This window comes from Equus caballus, chromosome 10 (assembly GCF_041296265.1).
Source record: "Equus caballus isolate H_3958 breed thoroughbred chromosome 10, TB-T2T, whole genome shotgun sequence".
NCBI classification, from domain to species: Eukaryota; Metazoa; Chordata; class Mammalia; order Perissodactyla; family Equidae; genus Equus; species Equus caballus.
Window position 1 is genome coordinate 11,405,728 of NC_091693.1, and position 23,688 is coordinate 11,429,415.

The 23,688-nt window shown below is 45.8% G+C and overlaps 1 protein-coding gene across 1 annotated transcript; it reads right to left on the minus strand.

The window, feature by feature from the left end:
• Positions 1–6,258: 6,258 nt before the first annotated feature.
• LOC100146413 (cytochrome P450 2A13) lies at positions 6,259–15,861 on the minus strand. Its single transcript, XM_001916316.4, has 9 exons — positions 15,592–15,861; positions 15,141–15,303; positions 14,132–14,281; positions 13,732–13,892; positions 12,359–12,535; positions 11,163–11,304; positions 10,526–10,713; positions 9,757–9,898; positions 6,259–9,204 (listed from the first exon to the last, which is right to left on the minus strand). Exons 1-9 carry the CDS (start codon positions 15,769–15,771, stop codon positions 9,023–9,025), a joined length of 1,485 nt encoding a protein of 494 aa, XP_001916351.1. The 5' UTR covers positions 15,772–15,861; the 3' UTR covers positions 6,259–9,022.
• Between the last annotated feature and the right edge of the window lie 7,827 nt (positions 15,862–23,688).

A 23,688-nucleotide genomic window follows, 5' to 3' on the forward strand; every position in this document is an offset into this window, starting at 1 on the left:
AGGGATAAGGAGGGTGAGGACACTGTTCTGGTTGCCCCACCACCCAGAAACCCCAATACTCCTGAAGCTAACACAGAAACACAACAGAGTTTTTGAAGCTGAAAAACTAGTTCAAATGACAGACAACTAGTCTACAGAAATATAATTGGTGCACAGAACATGCACATAGCTACACAACATACAGCCCAACAAAAATTCAAAATATATAGTAACCTTGCAGTTCTCAGAAAACATCTAAAACACATGGCAAGCAAACACACAGCAAATACAACAACTGTGTATTATAACACACAGTAAAATTCAATAATAAGAGTAACCATAGGGAAGCCCAGAATACTCCATAAGACATGGCGGCACCATACAAAAAACATAGCTGCATAATAACAGCATGTGGTAGAATATTCTGGAACACAAGGCACAAAAAAGTGGCAAATTGCAGTGTAACATGCAGCACCAAAATTACACACAGCAAGAAAACAAACAGTACAAGACTCATTACCACTGGCATTATGACACAATGAATCAAGGCAATAGGACAGAACGGATGACACAGAAATGGTATTCAGAAACAGAACACTTGGAAACTCTGTAAGCAACTCACAGGTACACAATGAATACAACTCAGTCCCCAGCTATAGGACTCTGTTTAACCATGCAGTACAATACCATAGGCCATGACTGATGACATTGTGAGCAGCTCTATGGAGAAGTCCTTGTGCTTTGGAACTGAAGGCTGCTGCTATCAACCAGATGATTGGGGTTGGAGCAGATCTTCAAATCCTGGTCAAACTTTCAGCTGACCTGAAGCACTGGCCAAGCCCTTGACTGTATCCTAATAGAAGGCTCTGATCCAGAACTACCCAGTGAATGCTCCCGCATTCCTGACTCTGAGGAACTGTGAGATAGTAATTTTTTAAAATTTTAAGATGGTTAGTTTTGGTGTAATGTGCTACACAATGATAACTAATTCAGTCATATTTTCCTGTCTCCTTAAATGTTTGGTAATTTTTGATTCAATGCCAGACATTGTTGTGTATGGGATATGCTTTTATTTCTATACATAGTCTTGAGCCCTAAAATGGGATGGAGCTAAATTATGTGGAAATGATACTTTCTTTTTGAGGCTTACTTTAGGCTTTGTTAGAAGGAATTAGAGTATCTTGTAATCTAAGGATAATTTTGGACAACTACTGAAGCAATACCCTTCCGAGTGCTATACTTAATGTTGCATAGTATAATATTTTCCACCTGGATGGAGGAAACAGGAACTCTCTCCAGTCTGAGTGAGCTATGAGGATTGCTCCTTCTGCTTCTTTTGGATGATTCTTTCCCTGACCTCAAGTAGTTCCTCATACACATGTGCTGAGCAGCTGGACATCAACAGAGCCTCTGCAGGTGTTTGGGGGTCTCAGTCTTCACAGCTCTCCCCTCACTAATTGGCTTCTCTGAAAAGTCTAGAGAGCTTGGCCTTCCTAAACCCCAAGCTCTGTTTCCTCAACTCAGACCACCTCTTTGGCTACCCTTGGGTTCCCAATATTTCATACATTTTGCTCGTTGTTTTAGTTATTTCAAATGGAGGTAAAACCTAGTCTCTGTTACACCATCGTGACCAAAAGCAGAAATTCAGTAATGCTATTTGAATGATTTCATAACTCTTGTCTTCATATCAGCACAGACTAAGGTGTGGATGAACATCAATGTTGACTTGGCTTTGAATCCTAGCTCCAACACTTCCTGGCTGTGTGACCTTAGGACTCTGTGACTTAAGTTCCCTGGACCTCAGTGTGCTTCTCTGTAATGGTTCCTGCCCAATGCAGTCATTGTGAGAATGAAATGATGCAATACCTGTCAATTGTTTAGCATGGTGTCTGATATGCAGTAATCACTCAAGTCTTAACAGGTGTTGTAGTGGAGATAATGTCCTAGATGTGTACTGCATTGGTTAAATGTAAACTCTAGTGCCAGGACAACTTAGGTTTGGATCCTGATTCCTACGACAAGTGGCATTATGACTTCAAGATGGTTATTTGGTCTCTTTGTGCTTCTGCTTCTTTATCTGCAAAACAGATAGTTGTGAGGCTTAAATGAACTGATGTGGTTAGCACAGGACACATGGTGAGTGTTCAAAAGTATCATCATCATCTTACCATCATTCTCATAATCTCTCTTACAATTACATATGATAGACTCCAAATACCACATTGACACAGAGCAGGGCCAAATGACAGTTGCTATTGTATAAAATATATCTTGCCAGTGTACATGAAGAGCACACACCACCACAAACTGGGATACTTGCTTGCAACACTCCAGGGTAAGCTATGCACATTACAGTCTAAGTGAATGAAGCTTGTACGAGTGGTGCAGTGCACAACCTGCACTGCCATACAAAGTAACTCGGGCAGAAAAAAAAGTCAAACGTCAAAGAGACAGGACCAAAGCTGACCTTCAGTTTTCCTTAGATCCCAGATACTGGGGAAGCTGAGGAGAGGAAAAGAAGTAGAGCCGAATAGAGAGAGGGAATCAGACTTGAGGAGAAAGGGAGGGAACATGGATGGGAAGAAGAGAGAAAGAGTGGCAGAGGAAGAAAGACATAGTGATAGAAAGAGACACATTAAGAAAGAGATAGGCAGAGACACAAAGAGGGAGCCAGAGAGACATAAAGGAAGAGATAGAGAAGTTGAGACATAGAGGCAGAAAGAGGTAGACAGAGAGTGACTTACACAGAGAGAGAAAAAGAGACAGACATACCTTAAACTCAGAGAGACATTGGACAGAGCATATTAAGAAAGGCCTCTCTGCCCATCTGTCTTTCTCTCTATCCCTGTTGCTACCTCTCTCTCTGTCCTTCTCTCCCTCTGTATCCTTTTCCCTGTGTGTGTGTCTCTCTCTCCTACCTTTCCTCTGTCTCCATCTTTCCACGTTTCTACATCTTTTTCACATCCCCACTGACTGTGGTTGGTGCCTCTAAGCTGTTCAATAGGTTCTGGGAGATACAGGAACAGGAGATTCAAGGGGACAGCTCTCATTTAGATTGTCCTTCTCTTCCTCGTGGTCCCTGGGATACTTGAAGTAGACATCATGAGGGAGAAAGTTGGTGAATCACAGAATAGTAGACTCACGTCATCACTATTTTTTTGGGTAACAGACAGAATCATGGAAACATTTACCCTTAGATCCAATAGATCTTAGAATCATGAAACTTTAGAATCATAGACTCCTCAATACACTAGAATGTAAGCTCCATAAGGACAGAGATTTTGTCTATTTTTCAATCTGTGAGTTTCCACACAAAGCATCGGTGGTAGAGGTGGGCTAAGATCAAAGTTTCCAAAACATACCCATTGCATCTTCTCTCCATCATCTTTCTATCTGAGGCCAGAACCTCCACCCCTGAGTTCCTCACTTACTCTCACCCTGCTATCCTGACTGTCAGTTTGGAGAAAATTGAAGAAAAGCAGGTGCCTACATTTCTCCTCCCTCATACCTGGCTTCCCCCTCACCTCCTTAAGGGATTTGTATAGATTCTCCACATGCACACCCAGGATATTTCTTACAATGTGCTTGACTGCAGGGCCAACAAGCAATGGCCAGACCGGAAAGAGGAGCAAGCCTGAGAAAGTAAGTCATACAGCATTTGTTCATTGTGTATGACCCTTTTAATGTGCTGTTGAATTCAGTTGGCTAGTATTTGTTGAGGATTTTTGCATCTGTGTGCATCAGGGATATTGGCCTGTAGATTCCTTTTTTTGTGGTGTCCTTATCTGGCTTAGGCATGAGAGTAATTCTGGCCTTGTTAAGCGAGTTTGAAAGTGTTCCTTCCTTTTCAACTTTTTGGAAGCATTTCAGAAGGATTGGCACTAATTCTTTAAATATTTGGTAGAATTCACTGGAGAAGAAATTTGATCCTCAGCTTTTCTTTGTTGGCAGGTTTTTGATTACTAATTAAATCTCCTTACTAGATACAGGTCTGTTCATATTTTCTATTTCTTCATGATTCATTCTTGGTTTTTTGTTTCAGGTAATTTACCCATTTCTTCTAGGTTATCCAGTTTATTGGTGTATAGGTATTGTTATGTCAGAGTACTCAAGCCCACAATGGGATATTTTAGGGTAATGGGTGCTAGGGCCATGGGGAATTTAGGTAAGGCAATACTTCTAATGGCTAATACGGGCATACCTGTTTGCCTTCTACTTTATGTTCAGTAACTCCCTTAAGATTATGGCACGTACCTTATTTAAAAGTAGTAGGACCCCCAGGTATAACTGTAATTTGAGCTCTGTATCGATTAAGTTCATGAAAACTTGCCAATTGATACATTTCAGTACATTTAAGCTAATTCAGAACCTGTGTCATAGAGGCATAAAAGCTAACCGGTCCCTTTTATCTTTTGGCTGTAAAAGTTCTTTCAGTAAATTTTGGATTTCTAATTGAGTCACACTGGGGAGTTTTTTTTTTTTCATTTTTTTCCTTTTGTTTCCACCCTTTTTATTCGGGTCGGTCTCTGTTTCTCTGCTTCCCTCCTTCCCTCCCTTTACCCTTCTTTCTCTCCTTCTCCCTTTCTTTTTCGATCACTGAATACACTTCAGGGGAGAGGGTGATCATCTCTATTCTGTTCATATATGTAAATTTGTTACTCCAGAGAGCCTCAAATCAATATTGTCAGGGTTAGGGGCATCCCCTAACTCTTTATAAGGCCTAAATCAAGTTTGAATGAACCCCTTCACTGTGCCATAGGGGTTCGATGGATGTTTTCCATTATAACCCCGGGGATCAAGAAATTTTGTTGCAACAGAGGCCTGGGCAGCAAGAGCAGAGGTGTTTAAGGGCCCTGGAGAACAGTCCACTTTTAGGACTGTGAACATTCTCAGGCCACCTAAAGGCTGCTTTTCCCCTTCTCTCCCTCTTTTTTTACTTCCTAAAGATTGCTCTTTTGTGGTTATAGCTTTTCCCCCGAGTGTGCATGCTTTCTCTCTCTCTATATATATGTATATACATGAGATATTTTCTTACATAACCACAGAACAATTATCAAAATCAGAGATTTTAACATTGATACCATACTATTATCAAATCCACAGTCTATATTAAATGCTCATCAATTGTCCTGATAATGTCTTTTGTAGCAATTGTCCCTTTCCCCCAGTTCAGGATCCAATCTGTGATCATGCATTACATTTAGTTGTTGTGTCTTCGGTCTTTCTTAATCTGGAATAGAGTCTCAGCTTTTGTCTTTCTTGACCTTGACATTTTGAATAGCATAGAATAGTTATTTTGGAAATTTTCCAGACCTCAATTTGGATTTTGATGATATTTCCTTATGCATTTTGTCCAGCACAATTTTTAATCCTTTGGAAGGCAAAACCTTTTTCAACAGACACTTAACATGGCATTGTATCAAAGACTAGCCTTTGGTTTCCATAAGCTCTATAGAAGTGGGCTTTTTCTGTAAGGAGACGGAGAAAGCCCTTTCAATTTCCAGTGTCTGTTTTCTCAGAGTTTCATGAGGCTCCATGATTAAGGCTTTATGGATAGGATTACGAAATGCCACATGACTCTTGAAAGTAGCATGAAATTTTAAATCATCTAAAGCTAGAATTTTTTTTCATAAATCTGCCTATATATTTGGCTCATTCTTTTTAAAAAACATCCTAGTTACTCTTTTTGTATAAAACAACCCCTATTTTTAAACACAGTAAAATTCACTTTTTACAATGAGGTTTTACAAATGCATAGGTCCTTATAACCACCACCACAGACAGGATACGGAATAATTTCAACACCCCAAAGAGTTATCTTCTGCTGTCCTTTGTATTCAGATCCTTCCCTCTCCTCTAACTCCTGACAACCATGGATCTAGTCTCTGTATCAGTTGTCAACCTAAAAACCAAGTTTGCCTATTTTACCCTCAAGATGAGTTTATTCAGGAACAGCCCAAAGAAGTGCAATCCAGGATGTGCATGCTGTGGCAAACCATAGGCAAATCCAGCGGACAAAGGAGGGGAGCTGTCTTTATAGAGAAAAAGGGGAGTAGGAGGAATGGGCTGTTCTAGGAAAGTCCATGGGGGAAAGTAAGATTTCAGGGCAGCAAGAGCTTTTCACTGGCTGGGCTGCTGCAAGGTGGGTGAGAAATCTTCCGTCAGTAGTAAAGTAGTTTTTCTCCCGGTCCAAGGTGCAAGCTCGCCTCTTCCACTTTGGTGTAATTCACAATGTGTGATGTGGATGAGAACTCCCTCTACAGGTCTTCCTGACTCCAATTTAGTTAAGATTTCCTTTATTAATTTCCACACAATATTTTGGCCTTTTCCAGAATTTCATATAAACAAAGTATGACTTGTGTTCTTCTAAGAAGACAGCCATGAGAAGACAGAAACACACAGGGGGAGCGCCATGTGGTGACAAAGGCAGAGTTTGGAGTTATGCAGCTGCAAGCCAAGGAGCTCCAAAGATTGCCAGTGAACCACCAGAAGCTAAGAAGAGGCAAGGAAGGATCACCCTACAGGTTTCAGAGGGAGCTGCTGACACCTTGATTTTTGGACTTTTAGCTTCCAGAACAGCAAGGTGATCCATTTCTGTTGTTTTAAGCATCCCAGTTGTGGTACTTTGATACAGTCATGCTGGGAAACTAGAACAAGGGGCTCAGTACAAGAGCCTGGCACATAGCAGGCACTCAGCCCATTCTACTTGCTGTTGTATGGCAAGAACAGGTGTGTGTGTGTGTGTGTGTGTGTGTGTGTGTGTGTGTGTGAATGTGTGTGTGTGAGAGAGTGTGTGTTTTAACTCTAGGGATTCTTGGTTTCACCGAAGAGGGCGTGAAGAACGAGCTACCCAGCAACATCACTCTCCCATCCTCCCAGTCCTGCAGCCACTGAGTTTTTAAAGCTCTTCAGCACTGAGCTATGTTTTGACCTACACATAATCCTGTGAGGAAGGAGGCAGATGAGAATGTGAGGCCAGAGAGAAGCCCAAGAAGGCCCAAGGAATTAATAGCAGAGCCTGGACCAGAATCTAGGGCTCCTGTACCTACCTCCACCCCAGAACTATCTCTGCTGGTTAGGCCGTTGACCCTTCCAGAGCACCAAAGCTGAGAGTGTCCTCTCTGGACAAGTGTGACCCAGGCATTGGTGGCTAGAATGTGACTTCTCTCAGCACCTTTGGTAATGCCTTGATGGACTCCTGCTTTCTCCTTTCCAGGTGTAAGTTTCAGGATTTTGGGGATTAATACTTGTTCTCCTTTTCCCCTCCCCTCTCCTTTGCAAGGCAAAGACCTGCTAGCCATTCTATCTTCTCATGGAAATGGACCTCATTGGCAGAGCACAGCTAGCTCCAATTGCTCTCCTCTCTTGACTTTTCTCAGAAGGATCATCCAGCTTGGAGAATGGACATTTGCTGCCAGAGGGGCTCGGAATGCAGTTTCCAAAGATGTGTGCAGGGGAAACTCTGATGCTAAAATTCTGAGCATCAAGAGTTCCGAGCATCAGTGGTTCAAATACTCTGAATCTCAAGTTTTGGGAGTCTGAGATTCCAAGATTATTAATTGTGGACTTGCAGTTCCAAGATTTGACAGTTTTGTTATATCACAATTCTAAAATTCCCCCGGTTGAGATTTCTAGAAGGTGACATGCATATAGATGGATGAGGTTTGATTTTGACACTTGATTGTTAACGTGTTTATAATAATGAAATGACTCTAAGAATCCATACTTATCCTCCTTCAATGAGCAGAAACCACCAATTCATGGAACTCAAGTTGCAAAACATAGATAATGGAAATTGAGAAACTTGAGAATCATAGTCAGTTGTGAAATGTACAGAATTCAGAAGATCAGTTTTCTCTTCACTTGATCACAGTCTGTCGTCCTTCAAGTGTGGCCAGTTTTGTGGGGCAGGGTCTATGTAGCATTTAGATCTATGGCTACATCTAAAGCTGGATCTAACTGATGTACATGAATGTTCAGATTATGAGCTGTTGAAGGATGCCGCTTCTAAGGGAAATTATGCTAACTTATTTAAGAGTAGGCAGGTGATTCTGAGACTCTTAACTCAGTTTTACTGCAGACCTCAGATCCATTTGAGAGAATCCTGTCTTCAGAAACTCATAGGAAATACGAGTTCATGCATACACTCAGGAGAACATATAATCATATTTGCATACACACATGCACGCACACAAACACATGTACATGGCTGTGCTATGACCAAAATTCTGTCATTCTCTGAAAGTGTTTCTCTCCCCCACCCATTTCATTAAAAGGTCTGACTCCTGTCCCTAGGTCTGACACTAATTGGACACAATGGCCTTCTCTGGTGGGTGGCACGAAGTATGTCCTGGCATCCAAAGTGTGCACAAATAGGCAAGAGTATGGGCAAGTGTGTAGTGAAGGAAGGTCAGCTGTCTGTCAGGGCTCTGGAAAAATCCCCTGGGCAGAGCTGTTCAGGTTGTGTAGTAATATGCTAAGTTGTTTTTCACTTGAGGAGGAGGTGCCTTTTGAGAATCTAGCCAATGGACTGTGGGACAAGTAGAGCCATCCATGCACAGATCTGTCAAGTACTAGCTGAACACTTACTGTGTTCTGTAGGACCCAGGACAGAGACTTAATCTCCCTGAGCCTCAGCTGTGTCACCTGTAAAATGGGCATGAACACTGTTCCCTGTCTCATAGGTTGTGAGCATCAAGTGAGGTGAGTGTGTAACGCTTTTAGCATAGAGCTGACGCAGAGCACTTTCTCAATAAATAATAGCTGTTCTTCTTCACAGTTTAGTGTAAGGTGTCCCTTCCTCTCATCCCAGCTCTGAAGGAGCTATCTGTATCAAGGAGAACAGACAGAGCTCGTTCTGTTTATTCGTCCTCTCCATTCCACCTTGCTGCCCTAAATTCCCCTCAGCCCACCCCCTATCCTCAGCCCCGCCACTCCTGCTAGCCCCGTCCCTCCCACTGGCCCCACTCTCCAGCTAGCCCCACCCAGGCTCTCTCTCCCCCATTTGCTCCTCCCTCTAGCCCTGCCCTGGCACAGTGCCTGTCTAGCGGGGCTGGAAGCTCATGGTGTAGTTTCGTGGGATAGTGGCAAAGCCCACATGTTTGGGGGACACGTCGATGTCTTGAGGTGATTGCGGGGATTTGAAGTGGAAGTTCTGCATGATGGTAGTGAGGAATAGAAAGAGCTCCATCCTAGCCAGGCCTTCTCCAAAACAGTACCGCTTTCCTGAAGAGACAAGATAGGAGGGGCAGAGATGAGGCCAACTCTCACCACTGCCTTGCCCAACTACCAACCCCCAGCTGCATTCTCCCAGGGAGGAGGGGTTGGAATATTGTGGCCTGAGAAATTTTCCAAGAAGGCTCTAATCCTCTCTGAGCATCCATTTCCACAGTACATGAGATGAGGGTGAGCCATACTAGACTGTAGCAATGGGAAATTTAGATGCCCCTTTCCTGCAAATACAAACTCAAATATGGCTGCTGTGTTGTCATCTCCCTCCTACCAATCCGAAGAATTTAAGTGACCTTGGACAAATCTCTGACTCACTCTGGGCCTTGATTTTTCCATCTCTGAAAGTAATATGATCACCCAATTCTTTTTGTGTGGGCCCAGGTCCTTGGTTGCTTGGGGGTTGCAGCTTTTTGGATCCAGGGTAGATTCTAAGAGAGAATTCCAAGCTGGGAAAGATACCAAGCTACACCTCAGAGAGAGGAGCTGGGATGAAGGAGGACCCTGTGGGTGTGAGTGGTGGCTTGGCAGCAGATAGTGGTCTCTTACCAATGGAGAAGGGCACGAACCCATCACTCTTCTTAAACTGCCCCTTCTCATCCAGGAAGTGCTGGGGGTTGAAATCGTGGGGATTGGAGAAGAACCTGGGGTCTCTCAGGACAGAGCCCAGCATAGGGAACACTTCAGTGCCCTGTTAGGGAGGAAGGAAGAGGATTTGATGAGGTGTAATTGGGGATGGATGTGCTGAAAGTGCATGTGGGTTGGATGGAGAATTTGGGTGCCCTAGGTAAAGAGGAATGGGATGCATGGGGGTGGGGTTCCTCTGGGGGATGAACTTTGAGAGACTTGAGATTCATGTCTCTGAGATAAGAAGTTTATGTGACATGGGGTCTGTGTTTCCCGAGGTAGAAGGTTTGGGGGACATGGGGGTTCATGTTCTCTGAGACAGGAAGTTTGGAGGACAGGAAGTTTCTTCCCTGAGAGGGGAAGTTTGAGGAATATGAATTCTGTGTCTCTTGGGGCAGAAGATTTGGAGGACAAACAGTTCATGTCTCTCAAAGCAGGAGTCTGGGGGACATGGTGTTCATGTTCCCTGATAAAGGAAGTTTGGGGGACATGGGGTTCATATTCCTGGAGGCAAGAGATTTAGGAGAGATATGGGATTCAGGAGTCTCTGAGTGGGAAGGTTGAAGGGACATGGTAGTTGGGAGTCTTTGATTGAGGGAGTGGGACAGGGGCTAAGAAGCTTCTAAGAGCAATGGGGTGCTGAGTCAGAGGGGTCAGGTTGGAGGTCCCCCTACGGGGGGCAGGGCTGCACCTTTGGGAGGAGAAAGTCTCGAAATTTGGTGTCCTTGGTGACTCTGCGGGCCACGCCCATTGGGATCATGTCTCCAAATCTTTGGATCTCGTGAATCACCGCCTCTGTGTAGGGCATTTTGGCCCGGTCCTCAAACTTGGGCTGACGGTTCTTGCCAATCACCCGGTCAACCTCCTCATGGACCTTGGCTTGGGGGAGGAGGAGAATGTGTTTAGGTATCTAGAGGTCTCAGGGCAGGGATGATAGTCGAAATGTGAACAACAGTATGTCCATGTGAGACATGGATGTAGACCTTTCGAAACATGTCTGCCAAATGCATTGTTGGCTTAGTGTCCTGTTCAACTGGTCATGCCAGAATCATAGAGGAAACCCAAGGGAGGGGTATTGGAGGCTGTTCTGGAAAGGCAGTGGCACTTGGTGGGATTAGCATAGGAGGTATTTTACCAATTCAGATATTTTTAATATTTTAACAGCTGGTGAAACTTGGCAGCTGCTTATCAGCTGAATATCACCCAGTCTCTGGATAGTAGGGTATGTCTGAGAGTCCAGGGATCTGAGAGAGTTGGGGACATTGCAGTGGGCCTACAGGATTTTTGAGGATCTGTGAACCCCACTTCCCTGCCCCTTCTAGTCTTACCCTCCACATCTGGGTGCTTCATGAGCAGCAGGAAGCCATAGCGTAGTGTTGTGCTGACTGTCTCTGTGCCAGCAAAGAAGACATTCAACGTGGTCAGCACCAGGTTCTTCAAGTAGAACTCTGTGTTGGGGTTCTTCTGCTCCTGCAGTGAGAGAGGGCTTCAGGACGAGCTCACTCCTCCATGGTCTCAGGGCCCTTCTGGGGTTTTTCTTTTGAACCCACTTCTCTTAAATCCAGACCAAAGGTGGGAAGAGGGACCCTAGTTCTCAGGCTCTCTCCAGTCCTCAAGGCTTTGCCACAGCTGCTGGCTCCGCCTCAAATGCTCTTCTCACATTCTTTGCCAGCTGACTATCTGCCATTTGATTATCAGTTTAGTGATCACTCCTTTATGGCAGAAAATATTTGGAAAGAGAGGCATAGGGAGAGACACTGAGTGAGAAAGAGGGATGGAGATGGAGTGATAGAATGAGTCAGAGAGGGTTAAAGAGAGACTAATTTTCTGAGACACAGACACAGAATTTTAGGCACCAGCATCCTATTTCCTTCACTAAAAATCTTGAAGCTTACTATAGAGGAATTTCTCCCTTGCTCCTTTCACCTTGGCCTTCAGACTCCATAAAGCCTCCTCTACTTTCTTCACAGAAGGGAGATTGACCTCCAGATGGGGGAGGGGACCCCCCCTCCCCCCACTGTCTCATGGTAAAGCCAGGTTTCCTGTCCACACAGGTACATCTGACAACCAGGGAACAAAAGGTAAGAGCATGGTGGCTAAAAGCACCAGCCTTGGAGTCAGAGAGACCGGGGTTGACCTAGGGTCTACTGCTTCCTTGCTATGTGACATCAAGCAGGCCACTTATATTTCCTGGGCCTCAGTTTTCTCGGTTGTAAAACTGAGGTCATAATAGAATCCCTTTCAAGAGCTTTTCTGAGTGCTAAATAGGCAAATACCATAAAGCATTTAACATAGTGCCTGGAACACTGTAGTGTTATGAAAGTGCTTGTTGTTATGATTTGCATGCACAATACCTGCCCTGGGCAAGGACTCAGTAGATGGAAGAGTGGTGGCTAATTATAACTGGGATTGTGAGGATTATTTTGATAGGGGACTCATTTGAATGGGCCTCAATTCTCCTCCACCCTCAGCCTGATTTCCCTCTCTCTGGCTTTGGACCTGCCCGCCTGGCTGCTGGGTGTACCTGCTGCATGCGGATGAGGAAGGAGTCGATGAAGTTCCGCGGGGAGTTGGGATCCAGGGTGCGTTGGTTCTGCTCCACCTTCTTGGCTATGAAGTCCTCCAGGCCCTGCAGCTCCTTAAAGGCCTGTTGCTGTGGCCCTGGCAGGTGTTTCATCACTGAGTAGAACATCTCATAGAGCTGAGGGTGGGGGACAGAGGAAGGAAAGGGAAGGACTGCTGTCAGTGGGCAGGACTCGATGGCAGTGGGACCTGTCTCAGGGCCAGGAAGGCACTGAGTTAATCGCACCTGCCCAGGTGTTGAGGTATTTAGATGGGGCTGGATGGGAATAGATATCTAAGTTTTCACATGAGGTAAGTGTGAGCATTCCTGTCTAAGAATTTAGGTGAGATGGATTGAGACACATATCCAGGGTTCAGATATTCAGATGGGTCTGGATGGGAGCACAGATCTAGATTTTCAAATATTCAGGTTAGGTTGGGTTGGGAGACACCTGTCCAAGTGTTTACCTATTCAGGTGGCACTGGTGTGGGCGGTCAGTTGTCTAGGTGTTTAGACATTCAGGTGGGCTCAGTAGGAGACAACAGTGCAGATATTTTGGAGACCTGGATTGGAGGCTTCTGTACAGGTGTTCAGGTAGTAAAGTTGTGCTGAAGTGCAGGTGTTAAAGTGGGGGAGATATCTGTTCAGGTGTTCAGATATTCAAATTGCCCAATAAGGGTCCTTTCTATGGGTGTTTAACAGGGCTGGGTTGAGGGACATTTATTTGGGTGTTTGTGGAACAATATATCCACACGTTTAAGTGTTTAGGGGTCTTGGTTGGGGTACCTGTCTAGATGTTCAGATATTTCAATGAGCTGGGTAGGGGACATTTGTCTAGATATTCCAGTGGACTAGTTTGGACATGTGTAGATATCAAATGATTTTGGTGGGCTGCATTTTGCAGCACCAGGTGTTCAGGTAGTTAGAGGGTGGGCTGAAATGGTCACTACTCCAGATGTTGAGAAAATCAGATGGAAAGATAGAATATATTAACAGGGCGCGCCTGTGAGATAGCAAGGTAAATTTGGATGGAAACACCTGCCCAGGTGAGAGAACTGGGTTGAGAGCAGGAATCTTGCCTGCAGGCTCTCGTTCTGCTTTTGGGTGGTGGGGAGGGGGACAGAATCAGGGCACCTGTTGAGACATCCAGGTGTCAGTGGAGATTGGGTATTGGGTGCCTACCCCCAATCTGATGCAACTGTCCAGTTGCCCCAAGAGTGGCAGCTGGATTTAAGGGACCCTGTCTGGAGGAGATTGGGACACCTGTCTCCATGTGGAGGAGCACTTGGCATGTTGTGGTAGGGATCTGGTAGAGCCGAGCTGGCACAGGTTACCTGCCCCGTAGACGTAGCTGTAAATTGGAAGCTTCCCAGCATCATACGCAGCAGTGACAGGAACTCTTTGTCTTCATAGTCAAAGCGATCCCCAAAGACAATGGAGCTGATGACATTGGAGACAGCTCGGCTCAGGAAGAAGGTGGGATCAATCAAGGTACCTGGGAGTGAGGTGGGATCGGAGAGAGACAGGGATTTTAGGGAGAGTCACCTCGGTGGTCTGATGCCAGTCTGAGAATTCCAGGGGGACTGAAGTGATGAGCCAAACTTCTGGCTTCAGACTTCAGAGCTGGGAGCCCTGAAGCTTTCCTCCAACCTTGTCCCCTTCCAGGGGCCAGAATGCACATCCCTATTGGGAGTTTTCTCCTGCTTCCCACAGACTCCAGTGTTCCCTGCTCACCACGTGTGCTCCGGAAGGCCTCGATGAGGAAGCCTGCTTCCTCCTGAATGCGTTCCTCAATGCCACGCTTGCCCACTCCGAAGTCCCGCAGTGTAGTGATGGAGAAGCGTCTGAGCTGTTTGGCACGCTCGCCGTTGCTGAATGCCACACCTAGGGAGGGAATGTAGGAGTGGTGAGAGTGCTGAGATGGGTGGGGGCAGTCCACAGACCAGCCCCAGGGGCCCTGGAGAAGTTGAGGGAGCTGAGCAGAGAATGAGGGAGTGGGAGAAAGCTGGAGAGACTCTGAGAGAGAGAGACAGAGCAGAAAAAGAGAGAGAGAAAATTTCAGTCAGAGAAATAGAGAAAGAGAGACTGAGTTGAAATAAAAGAGTCAGAAGGAGAGAGGCAAGACAGATGCACAGAGAAACAGATACAGAGACACATAAAGAGCGAGAGGAGGGAAGGACAGGAAGTGAGATATGTAGAGATCTGAGAGGTGGATATAAAATGTGAAAGATTCTAAAACTGAGACAGAGAAGAGAGAAAAATTTGGAGAGAGAAACAGAGACAGTCTGGAGAGATGAAAGACTCTCACTGGAGACAGAAGCATGGCGATTTTGAAGCAGAAATAATGTGAGATTCTAAGATTGAGGAAGAGAGAGAGAGAAACATAGGGAAGCACAGAAGCCAAGAAGGATAAAGAGATAAAAGACACATGGAGACAGAGGACCAGGGTTCCAAAGCAGAAATCCCAAGAGCTTCTAAGAGATACAGAGAAAGAAGAGTCATCTAGTGACAGAGAACAGGGAGATGGGGCAGAGAGAGGTAGGAAGAAGTAGAGACACAGAAACTGTAAGATGATTTAGAGACAAAGGGAGAGGCATCAATGGGAGGGGATGGGGCAGAGAAGACAAAAGAAGGCTCTGCCCCAGCCTGAGTGGGTGGGAGAGCCAAGAGAAGAAGGCTAGGGACCCCACTGAGGCCACCAAGTCAGCCTGCCCATATTCCTCTACCAGGGGTCACCCCTCACCATAGCCTTTGAAGAGCCAGTCGAAGGTGGCCTGCTCTCCTCGTCCACTGAATTCCTCAGCCTGGTCCAACAGAGCCTCCTTCACAGCTTCGTATCCACATAGCACCACGATTCGCCGGGGCCCCAGGTGAACCGTGAACACTGGCCCATAGCGCTTGCTGATCTGATGGCGGTGGGTGGGAGTTGTTAGAGGGAACAGCTCCTACTCTGAACTGGCCCTGTACCCAGACCTCAGCTAACAGGATGAATTTCCCCACAGGTTCTGACAGTCGAGGAGCTGGACATCCCATGATCTGGTGTTTCCTAGATAGGACCCTGATGCTGAACCTTCAAAACTCCCATTTTCTAAGACTCTAGTCCAACCTTGTCAATCCCCTGCCACAAAGCCCCAGCCAAACTAAGCAGGCTGCTACATGCTCCTCATTCTGCCCATCTCCCTTCCTGGTGGCACCTTCATGAGGGAGTTGTACATCTGCTCTGTGTTCAGCTGCAGGTAGTTCCCAATGAAAGGCAATGGGGTGGGTCCAGGAGGCAGCTTCCCCAAGAACTTCCCCTGCCGCCAGACAGACATCAAGACCATTAAGGTCAGGCAGGCCAGAAAAGCCACCAGAAGCAGCCCTGAGGCCAGCATGGTGGCACTGAAAGTGATGGTCAGATGATGATGGCTGGGATGTTTTGCCTTTATACTACCCGGGGTAGAAGGGTGGATTTTGATCTTGGTTATGTAATTGTCTTGTTTCACCTCCTAGCTACACCCCACACCGTGCTCCCTGCCTAACTTGGGACACAGCCAGCAAGGAAAGAGGAGGGAGTCTCCTGGGCAGATTAACAGAGATTGGGCTGCAAGATTGAATTTGTGGCCCCTCAAGAGGGACCACCCCAGGGCTGTGGATTTCAGGGGTGGGGAGCTGTAGATAAATGCCAGAACTGAAGGTTTCGGAATATTTGCATGGGGCAGCCCCTGAGCTTTGATTTGGGGTTTCAGAGTGAGAAGGGACCCAAAGGTGTGAGTTTTGGGGTCTCAGGAAAGAAGAATCCAAAGATCTGGATTTAAGGGTATTGGAATGAGACAGCATCTGTAGCTGTTGATTTGGGGGCCTTTTGCTGAGGAAGGATGTATGTTTAAAGGTCTCAGGAGCAGTGATTCCAGTGGATGGAATTGAGGATCTTGAAGTATGGAAGGACCCCAAGCTGTGGCTGTGGGGTTCCTGGGTGGAAAAGTATACAGAGAGTGCAGCTGGATCAGTGAGTCAGCACCTGACCCCAGGCATTCACCTGTGGTTGTTTTGGACACATTGCCACCTCCTACTGCCCAGAATCCTCCTTCAGACTTCAAAGCACAGTTGGGATCGGTATCAAAGAACTGCCCATCTCTAGTTAGGTAAGAGGTAGAAGTTCAGAGCCACATTTGAGTGGAATGTTCCACAGAATAGGAGAGGAGTATGATCTCAGAAGCAGAGGCACTGGGCAGGACTTATGAAATAGTGAAATAGTGATGACAACCACCAGTATGGTATTGAGGAGTCCCGACTGTCTCAAGGGTTACAATTTACAGAGAGCTCCACTGGCTCCCTTCCCAGATCCTTAGAGAAGCTCACTAGGTTGATTGTATCATTTCTGTTATTATTGTTATTATTAATGTTTCCCATTTTATATATAGGCATATTGAGGACATAAAACAGAGACTGGGCAGGGGGCCCCTGCGTGACTCCTGTCTCTCCTGCTCTGCACTCTTATTCCTCCTGGAGTATTTGGGAAGAGAAGTTCGTATTTGAGGGCATGTGAGGTTCCCTTTAGGGGTGATTCCTGATTTGCCAGGGGTGCTATTAGAAGCCTGAGGGAACCATAGCAGGAGAGATTTGGGTAAACTCCAGTGTCTAGAAGAGAGGTGGGCCCTGGGATGCTGAAGGTGGGAGCAGATAAAAGATCAGTGGCCTTGCTGTCCTTCCCTCTTTTATATTCTTCCTTACTAATAAGGACGGTTACCCTTTGCTGAGCACTAATTGTGAAGATTAAGTCCATGTATGCATGATCTTATTGAATCATTATAACAATGGGGATAGTTCATTATCATCCTAATTTTGCAGTTCAGAAGACCAAGACTCCGTACAGCCACTTGTTTGAGGTCACACAGGTAGTAAGCGAGGGAACTTGGATCTGAACCCCCTTCCCTTCTTTGTCGTGGACTGGCCTGGCCCATCCTGGTGCCAAGTGGAGAACAAGTTTAGCAACAGGTGGCTGCTGAGACTGGCTTCAGCGTTGGACACAGAGATTATATTGTCAAGTTCTGCTATAGGCATCAGGTAGGCCTCAGGAAGAAAGGGCATCATGTTGACATTGAGTTCACCCCCTGGTAGACACTAGGATTGAAAACATGTTGGCACTGAACTTGATACCAGGAGAGCATTAATAGAGCCACTTCTGGTACTAAGAGGGCTCTGAGAGTAGGTCCAGGTGGTCCATTGAGGCTAGCTTCAGGAAGACAGAGGGATGGCACCATATAGGCTCTGAGATTGGTCTTAGCAGGCTCTGACATGTGCATCAGGTAGGTGCTGATATTGGTCCTACGTGGGCCTGAGAGGGGTCTCAGCTGGGTACTGGGCAGGCTCTGACAGTGGACTACCCGACTCAAGTGCCACCTCTCACCTTGGACAAGGGCAGGAGGGTGAGGTTGGCACTCCCAGGACTGGCATTTTGCTCAAAGCATTCTAGGCCGCTGAACTTTGAGTCCTGTGGGGAGGGAACAAAGGGCAGAGAACAAAGCTAAGAGAGGCAAGTTGTTTATTACTTTTGGAGGGGGAAAAGGAGGGGAGAAAGATTAGGCTGGGTTTGGCAGGTATTGATCCTCTTAATCCCTGTCATGAGGCTGCACCTGGGTTGGCCACAAGCCTGAGCTCCTCCTCTTCCCCCTTGTCCCTTGGTAAAGAGAGAGCTGGAAATTTTTAGAGTTTGTTTCTCTGTGAGTTTGGCACCAGAAAGGGCACTGAGTGTTCAGACAGGCTGCTATGTACTGGAAGGGGAGAGGGTGAGAGGGTGAGACTGGGAGAAGTACTTGGGGACAGAAAGGTCAAGCGAGGTTGGATTGTTGACCCAGGAACATGGAGTGAGAGATCAGTGTCTGTAATCACCTGTCTTACCTTCCAGAGGCAGGACACAGGCTAGTGTGGGATGCCCTGGGATAGGCTTTTAGGGTGAGCTGGTGGTGGACCCAGGAAAATCCCCTTTCCTCTCTGGGCTTCAATTTCCCTTTCTAGACAGATGGTACAGTGGTTAAGAGCAAGATTAAGATGTAGGTTGGAATCTTAACCTTATCACGTCTTTGTTGTGTGACTTTCAACATGTAACCTCACCCCTCTGAGCCTCATGGGGCCAATAACAGCACCCGCCTCTTAGGCTATTTTGTTGAGGAGTCAATGGGTTAATGCATGTTAAGTCCATGGCGGTAAGTGCTTAGTAAATATTAGCTGTTATTGTTATTAATCCATGAGTTGAAGGAGATGGATGAGAGGATCACTAAACTCCCTGTGGCTTTTACATTCTTTGGTCTAAAGTTCCCAAAGCTTTTTCTCTGGGAAAGGAGGAAGTGAGAGAAAGTTTCTGGGGAACCTCCTTCTCCATTCCTCTCCCAGCACAGCACAGCCTTACTCCCTGGAACTGTGAATAGGAAATTGATCTTCTAGATGGACATCTGGAGGGATGGGGGATTAGGCAGTACCTGAAGAAAGTTTGGTCAAGGTTAGACCCTCAGGTTGTTCTGGATGGGCATGAAGTTCTGTGTAAGATTTTGCCCATTCTCTGTCTCTGTCTCTCTCTCCTTGTCTCTGACTCTCTGTCTTGCTCTTTCTCCTTCCTTGCAAGTCAGCCTGCCCTTCAACCCTCTCATGTGCTTCTGTATCTCTTATGTTTGTGTCATTTTGTCCAGTGGGTTCTTCCAGATGCCTCTGTCACATTTCTCCTTATTTATACATGTGTACACAGTCATGTGCAACATAATGACATTTCGGTCAACAATGGACCATGTATATGATGGTAGTTCCCCAATATTAGTACCGTAGAGCCTAGGTGTGGTAGGCTATACCATCTAGGTTGTGTAAGTTCACTCTCTGATGTTTGCACAATGACAAAATCACCTAATGATGCATTTATCAGAACAGATCCCCATCATTAAGCAACACATGATGGTATGCGTCATTGTTTTTTTTTTTTTGGAAGATTAACCATGAACTAATATCTGCTGCCAATCCTCCTCTTTTTCTGAGGAAGACTGGCCCTGAGCTTACATCCATGCCCTTCTTCCTCTACTTTATATGTGGGATGCCTACCACAGCATGGCTTGCCAAGTGGTGTCATGTCTGCACCCGGGGTCCAAACCGGCAAACCCTAGGCTGCTAGAGCAGAACGTGCGTACTTAACTGCTGCGCCACCAGGCCGGCCCCGTATGTCATTCTGAGTGCATGCTTGGAGTGTCTGTGCATGTCTGTGTGCATTTATGTTTCAGCATGTCTATGTTGATACATGAATTTAGGCATACACATGTCTTTGTGGAGTGTGTGTTCATGCATAAGTGGGTATCCATACCTGCGTAGGTCTATACATGCACATCTGTGTGATGCATGACAGGGTGTGTGCATATCCATGCCAGTGTGCCTGAATGCACACCCATCTCTGTGTCTGTGTGTGGGTACCAATGTATGTTCTTTGGGACATGCATGTTGGGGGATGTCTATGTGAGGTATGACTCTCTATTCACATCTGTGTGTGTGCGTGTACAACTTGGGACTATGTATGAGTATGTGGATGTTTTTGTGAGCATTCTAGTGTAGTGGAGCACTCAGCACCACTCAGCACAGTCTGGCACAGAGTAGTCGGTTTAGTGAACATTGGTTGAACTGTTAAACTTGTTGAATGGCTTAGGAGGCTTGTGGGCCATGTTGTATACACATGAGTGCCTGAGATCTGCTTGTGCCTCTCTATGTTTATCTTCAAAAACAGCCCTCACCTAGCTCCATTTCCCTTCTTAAAAAAACAGGTAGTTCTCTTATTCTTCATGGTATTATCTCCCTCCGTTTCCAAGGGTTACAGCAGGTAGAAAATGCCTCCATAGGACAGGTGTGTCCTGAGAGCATTCTGAGGTAGGTCATTCCCATCAGATGAATTTAAATATCCTCTCAGAAAATCCCCTTTCCCACGGTATTACTGCCAGCATCCTAAGCCATTCAACAAGTTTACCAGAATTGTTCAACCAGTGTTCACTAAAGCCAGTACTTTGCCAGAGAGTGCTGAATGGTGCTGAAGACACATGGGGTGATCAACACAGGTCTGGCCTCTCCCTTTACAGAGTTCTCACTAGAAAGGGGAAGGCAGTGACAGCACATCCCCAGTGTGACGATAAGAAAGCCCAGGCAGAGAGTGATCAGAGCTGGGATGGATGGGCATAGGCTGAGGGGTCAGAACTGGCATGAGAAGGCCCAGGCAGAGGGATCAGGGCTAGGATGAGAAAGCCCCGACAGAACAGTGAGGGCTGGGATCAGAAAGCCCAGACAGAGGGGTCAGGGTTGGGCCAAGGGAGGCCCAGGCAGAGGGGTCAGAGTGGGATGAGAAGACCCCCAAGAGAGCAGTCAGGACTGGGATCAGAAAGGCCAGGCAAATGGGTCAGGGTTGTGATGAAGGAGGCCCAGGCAGAGGGGTCAGAGTTGCATTGAGACAGTACAGGCAGAAGGGTCAGGGCTCTGATGGTAAGGCACAGGCTGAGGAGTCATGGCAGGGATGAGAAGGCCCATGCAGGAGGTGAGCTGGGATGGGAGAGGAACAGGTGGGCTACAGGAGCCAAGATATGGCACCTGGTTCAACCTTGTAGGTTCTCTGTAAGTTGCTGGAGCACAAAGTAGGCATTTATAATGGAATAATATAATGGAAATATAGGGAGAGTGTGGGAAGGAGAGTTCCAGGCAGAGGAATCAGGCTTTATAAAGGCCAGAGACCTGTGGAGCATGGTTGAATGCTGTTAGAAAGTAGAGACTTGTGGCTGTATTCACTGATGATGCTGGAGCCATCAGCAAGAGTGAGACCTTCTTGGACTTTATGTGACTTGGAGGGGAGTTTGGACTCTGTCCTGAGACAATAGGGAGCCACAGAGGGTTTTAAGCAGGGGAACAAAATGGTGAGATTTGCATTTCAGAGAGATTCTTCAGACCTTTGGAGAAGATGACACTACAAGCTGAGTGAGAGAGGATGGGGCCATGAGGATTGGGAGGAGGGAGTGGGTTGGAGAAGGCTATGGAAAGAAGAACTAATTCTTACTTGGTTATATGTTGGCTTTGCAGGGGTAAGGGTGAGGGAGGAGTACAGTGTGGGGGATAGATGGTGGTGTTGTTTACTGGTTTGAGGATGCAGATCAGGAGAGGGTTTGAGGCAGGAGATAATGAGTTGAACTTTGACCCTGTTGAATGAGGCACAATCCTTGCTCTTAGGGATTTCTTAGACTAGCGGGAGAGCAGAACTGGATAAATTAAAGTCAATGACCCCATTGGTATTAATTAGTAATTATTAGTAATAATTTACCGCTTAGAGTTGAGGATTGGGAAGGCTTCTTCAAAGAAGTGTTATTCAAACTGAGTCGTGGAAGTGAGTTCACAGATAGGATAAGGGAGGAGAGCAGTGTAGGCAAAGAGAGCCACGCAAGCCAAGTCTTTGATCTGTGAGATGGATAGGACAGAACAGATATATTTGACAGTTACATCAACCCCTACTCCTTCCAGCAACTTCATCAATCTACTTTCTATCCTCCATCTCCTAGACTGACCCAAAGCTCTCAGGAAAAACCTGGCTCATGCCTGCAAGCATGCCTGAAACCTATGACCCTGTCTCAAATGAGAACCTTTTTTCTTTTTTCTTTTTTCTTTTTTTTCCTCCTTCTCCCCAAAGCCCTCCAGTACATAGTTGTATATACTATTTAGTTGTGGGTCCTTCTAGCTGTCGTACGTGGGACGCCGCCTCAGCATGGCCAGACAAGATGTGCCGTGTCCGCACCCAGGATTCGAACTGGCAAAACCCTGGGCTGCCAAAGCATAGCGCACGAACTTAACCACTCGGCCACGGGGCCGGCCCCTAACCTTTTTTAAATTGAAGTGAAATTCACATAATATGAAATTAATCTTTTTAAAGCAAACAGTTCAGTGCATTGCATATATTCACAGTATTGAGAAACCACCACCTCTAACTAGTTCCAAAACATTTGCAAATGAGAATCTTCAGTGAAACTTGTTTTAAATTTAAATGCTAGTACTGCTAATAATGATATCATTCACTGAGCTTATTACCTTACCATGTGAAGCTTTTTATGAGCATGATCTTAATAAAGTCCTTACAGCAAGCCTATGAGGTTGGTTTTATCATCCCCATTTTGCAAATAAATTATGTAAAGCCCAAAGTTGTGGGGGGGGACTGGCATTGGCCACCCCAAGATATGTCTCTTTGGCATGAGGATTATTGGGCTGGTTACTTTTAATAAACTGGGACAGGGAAGGAGCAAGGAAGGGGTGGAACTTGCTTGCCCTTTGTTAGGAGACATTTACATTGTAAAGGAAATCTCCATCTGTAAAGGTCCCTCCCTCTCTGTACCAGGAAGAAGAGGGTGATGACTTTATCTCTAGAAACTCTTAATCAATACCAAAGGCAAGGACTTAAATCTGCATAATAATCTTATTCCTGTTTCTGGTAATCTCCTGTAACTGACTCCCCCCACCCCTAACATCTTCCTTTGTCTTTAGCTGGATATGATATTTAAGGTGGGGGCTTCAGCCATTTTGGCAAGATGCTCAGCTTGCCTGAGCCTCTCCCATGTATACATGTTATAAAGCTTTGTTTAATTTTGTCCTGCTATTCTGTCTCATGTAAATTTAACTCATTTTCTGGCCAGAAGAACCCAGAGAGGGTAGAGGAAATGTCTTCCTCCCCTACGAGTGGGAAGTGAATTGTTTGCATTCCAAAGCTAATAAAGGTAGAGCCTGGACATGGCCTTGTGTAACCGAATTTCATGCTCTCAGCCACCACTCTAGATTGCCAAGCTCCACCTTTTTTCTTTATGAAGCATCAGAAATCTGTCCTTGATATTCTGTGGTTCTTGAAAACCTTCGCTGTAAGCTTGAGAAAAAAGATTCCAAAATGTTTTAAAAAATTAAAAAAGGTCTCTTAATAGGAGAGAGACTTGATCTTCTGTCAATTTTTCATTCTTTGAAACATTAGCCAAAGACCTGGTCAACCAGTCTTACCATTGAGGCCATTGGCAATGAGATGGTGAATGCACCTGGAGAACAAGGGGTTTTGGTCAGAGAGTGACATGTTTGTGTTTCAGATTTCAGAGTATTGACAAAGATTAGGGTGAGGCTGTGGGAGGGCTGGTTGAAATGGAGTGAAGGATAAGGTCAAAGAAGGGGACAAAGTGCATGCTCTTTCTGTTTGTTTACACTACTCATGACCATGACCACTGAAGTGCCTCCTTCCCAGTAGGACATGGATTAGAGAGATGGTAAAAAGTTTGATACCTGAG